The 4,005-nt window shown below is 38.5% G+C and overlaps 1 protein-coding gene across 1 annotated transcript in view; it reads right to left on the bottom strand.

The window, feature by feature from the left end:
- Nucleotides 1-1,409: 1,409 nt before the first annotated feature.
- Nucleotides 1,410-4,005, bottom strand: part of ubxn6 (UBX domain protein 6) — a gene marked incomplete in the record, with an annotated part of 10,313 nt that continues 7,717 nt past the window's right edge. The window contains 3 exon segments of the mRNA XM_014030385.1: nucleotides 1,410-1,896; nucleotides 2,002-2,150; nucleotides 2,272-2,402. Coding sequence (XP_013885839.1) covers nucleotides 1,771-1,896; nucleotides 2,002-2,150; nucleotides 2,272-2,402 — 406 coding nt within the window.

A 4,005-nucleotide genomic window follows, 5' to 3' on the forward strand; every position in this document is an offset into this window, starting at 1 on the left:
TTTGGAACCCATTGAGCCTAAACTTCCTTACAGACTCCTTACAACTCAAAATATCTTCAAACTAACGAAATATAAAGTTATTAGTGAAGAAAACCCGTCTGGATAACAGCAGACTGACTGCTGGTAAAATATACGACAGGTCTGGACCACTCCTGAATTTTGTTCGTATCTGAAAAAAATCTTAGAATATGAAAACATTGGTGAATGTCACAAATTCTCCTAAATCACTCGTACGCACAACTTAAGAACAAATCTGTGTGTATGAACGGTTCTTGCATGAGGCCCAATGATCCCAAGCATACCTCAAATTCTACCAGTTCTTGGTTGCAGAAGAAAGGTTGGAAGATTCTGGAGTGGTCTTAACAATCCCATAGAAAATCTCTGGTGGGACATGAAGAAGACAGTTGCAGCACAAAAACTCAAGAATGTCAATGAACTAGAGGCCTTTGCCCTGAGGAATGGGCTAAAATACCTTTAGATCACTCTAAGAAACTTGTGCCAAACTATGTTTGAAATAAAGGTCAAACTTGCTAAAACACTTTACTGTAGTGGGGGTAGAATAATTTTGAACACAACTGTAGTTGTTGGCTAGGAAAAAATAATTTTCTCTGTTGGTCTTGATAGAAGTGTGGTCTAACAAAGTGCAGGACCACTGCAAAGCTAAGGACAAACAGGGAACAGAAGCTTACATTTGTTCACAGTAACTGCATCTGAGCAGACAATCAATAAATCAGTACTTCATGAAGAATAGCAGCAATGTTTGTAGTGAGCTAGACTTGGGAACATGATTTAGACAAAGTCTCCACATACTTTAATAACTATTTAATGGTCAGATAGTGGAAGTGCGGCCACAGGATGGGTGATGGATTTCCCTCCCATGGAAGGATGCTGAACAAAAATCCCCCAGTTTTTATTTTTCATTACAATGTGTAGAAGTTAATGCATTGCTAATCAAGGGGCAGTTCCACTCCAACAAGATGTGAAGAAAAGGGAAGGATAATATTGAGCTTTTTACAGTTGAAGAAATTTTGTAACTGATTAATTGAATATTCAGTTTTGTATTTTATACTTTCTGATCATTTCAGTCTGTAAGGTTGAAGCTGACAATGAGTTGTTGTGTTTTCATGTGTTCTTTCTCTTAGCCTAAACAAAACTGAGTGACGTTCTGACGTCTGATGTAAAAGGTAACACCTCTGGGGTGTAACCAGGAAGAAATGAACATTATAAGCTCAATTCATTATTATAGTAAAAGAAAGTTGTCAGGATGTTAGAGTCTCTGCTTCTGAGCAGAGTTGCTCTGCTGTGTTTGAGTTTTCCTGATATCAGCCCAAGGTCTGACTGAGGCCTGTGTGCTGTTCTGTCAACCTGATTGGAGTCAGAAGATTGAAAATAAAGTTTTAAAGAAGAAATCCAGCTGAATCCTGTTTATTCGGACATACCTTTTTGAACAACGCATATTTTTCCAACACAGTTAACTAATGTGCAATCAGGCACCACGTGCTCAAATAGGTTCATCGCCTTTTCCGCTACTCAAGGTCAGCATTCAGTCTATTTTACGTTATGATAGCAAAAAGCCCAAGTTTCAGTGTTGCCTGGTGTCAGAATGCCTGCAGAGCACACCTGAAACACTACAAACACATATAAACATTGTTTAACTTATTTCAACAAACCAAAAGGAGGCATGATACTATCTAGACCATAATGCATTGTAAAATACTGACTTTGCACGTTAATAACTAAAAAGGTCAAGAGTAGGGACAGCAATGCTTCTCAGCTCAGCGTTTGGATGTTTTCCAGCAGCTCTGGTTTCAGAATTGTGGGACTTTTCCCGCCTGCAGCAGCGATGTCATCCTGCACCGCAGCAACCCAGGCAAACGTGAGCAGGGCGGCAGGCACCTACAACAAACAGGAAAACGCTAATCACACCAAACATTTATAGTAAACAAATTGGACAACTTGAAAATGACACTACAGAGTGTTGCATTCTTGTTACAAACTTACCAAGTTAGACTCTACAAAAGAAACTTTCTCAGACTCCTGTAATGTCTGACCTCCAGGAGCGATCAGTTTGAAGGGCTGCCAGCAGTCCACCAGTGACTCTCGGACAAATTCAAACAGCACAGAGAGCTGGTCCCAGGCATAAAAAGTGCCTGTGGGGGAGCACACGAAACCTTTACTGACACAAAAATACATGATTCACATAAAAAAGCTTGATGAATCTTGTTTTTTGTTTGAATCATGATTATCTGTGTCCCTTTCTTGGACGTTTACCTTGTAGCAGGTTGTCGTCAGGCAATCTGACCCTGAGCAGGGTGTAGTTGTATTTCTTTCTCTGCCTTTGTTCCTCCTTCTCCCTCATGGCTTTAGTGCGAAGCATGGCATTCTTCTCCACTAATTCACTCCTGRGAAACACAAAAGACTCAACTCGTTCTGTACACCGACAGACACCAGTGGCAACGCCAGGACAGTTTTCTGGGGCGGCCTTGGAGGAGCTACGTGAATTCTTCGAGTGGCAAACAAAAGCTGAAATTCTATTTCTGTTTTAAAATATCAATTTGAAACAGATTAAAGAATTACCAACAGATGTATCTCAGTTTCTTTTTTTACAGGTACCAATTACAGTCAGGTCCATAGATATTGGTGCATTGACATAATTCTCATCTTTCTCTCGGTTTTCTCTCTCTAGTCTATCTCTACTTATAATTGAGATGTTTGGTATATTTTATAATCAGTGTGCAATCTGTTTATCTTTACACTAATTAAAATACTGTGATGAAACTGTAAGAACAACAAGTTCCTTTGGACTATTTAGTGACAAACCTCACACTGATACACCATCAAACACATAATGTTTCTGCATCTAAGCTTGTAGGTCTTCCTTGTTTGTGAACTGGGTCACCTGGATAGATGAGGTCATTTCCAGAAGGCGTGACTCAGTTCTGAGGAGGACTGTGGCTGTGTCTCAATCAGGGGCTGGGTCCTCGTGAGTGCACATTTGTCGGTCGCATACAGTACGTCACTGCCCCGCGTGGAGGACTGTCCCAATTCAAAGGCTCCTCATGCGGCCGACAAACTCGAAATCCGAGGATGCGTCAGTGTATCCTCACCAGCTGAGGATATCCAGGATTTGATGCGCAGGCAGCAAAATAAACAGAGAAACAAAGACGGCGGAGTTTTTATTTTTTTAACATGTCGACGCTGTTAGGACATTCACCACGGACTGAAGAATTAGCTTTTAAAAGTAAGTTTAGCAACTTACCTGATGAAATTTACGCTGCAATAAGATGTTAAATAAAAGAAAATGCAACTACAAGTGAATGAAGTCATAATATTATGAGAATAAAATTGTAATACTACAAGATTAAAGTAATAATGTTACAAGAAAAAAGTCATAATATTCTTGCCTTTACATGAAAAAACATGCAGTTATCACTGCATTAAAAGGAGGAACGTTGAGCAACTTGTCAAGTTGTTTTTTTTTTTTGTATTGCTTAAAATAAATAGTTAATCTTTTAGCACATTAGCATCAAATTATCAGCAGCAGGACTTGGAAATTGTGCAAACAACTGTATGATAAACTGAAGCTGTATTGTAATTAATGGAGGCATCGACAGATTTCATCGTCACGCAGTTAATTTGGATGAAATCATTTTAATCTAACAGTGATCAGGTCATCATGGACACATGGCTGTACACAGCAGGTGAGAGGAAAATAAGGAGGAAATGAACAGAAAATGGACATGTCATGTAAGATTATAACTTTTTATCCCGTAATATTACAACTTTACTCTCATATTACAACTTTACTCTCATATTACAACTTTACTCTCATAATATTACAACTTTACTCTCATAATATTACAACTTTACTCTCATATTACAACTTTACTCTCATATTACAACTTTACTCTCATAATACAACTTTACTCTCATATTACAACTTTACTCTCATATTACAACTTTACTCTCATATTACAACTTTACTCTCATTATACAACTTTACTC

This window comes from Austrofundulus limnaeus, unplaced genomic scaffold, assembly GCF_001266775.1.
Source record: "Austrofundulus limnaeus strain Quisiro unplaced genomic scaffold, Austrofundulus_limnaeus-1.0 Scaffold1048, whole genome shotgun sequence".
Classification (NCBI taxonomy): Eukaryota; Metazoa; Chordata; class Actinopteri; order Cyprinodontiformes; family Rivulidae; genus Austrofundulus; species Austrofundulus limnaeus.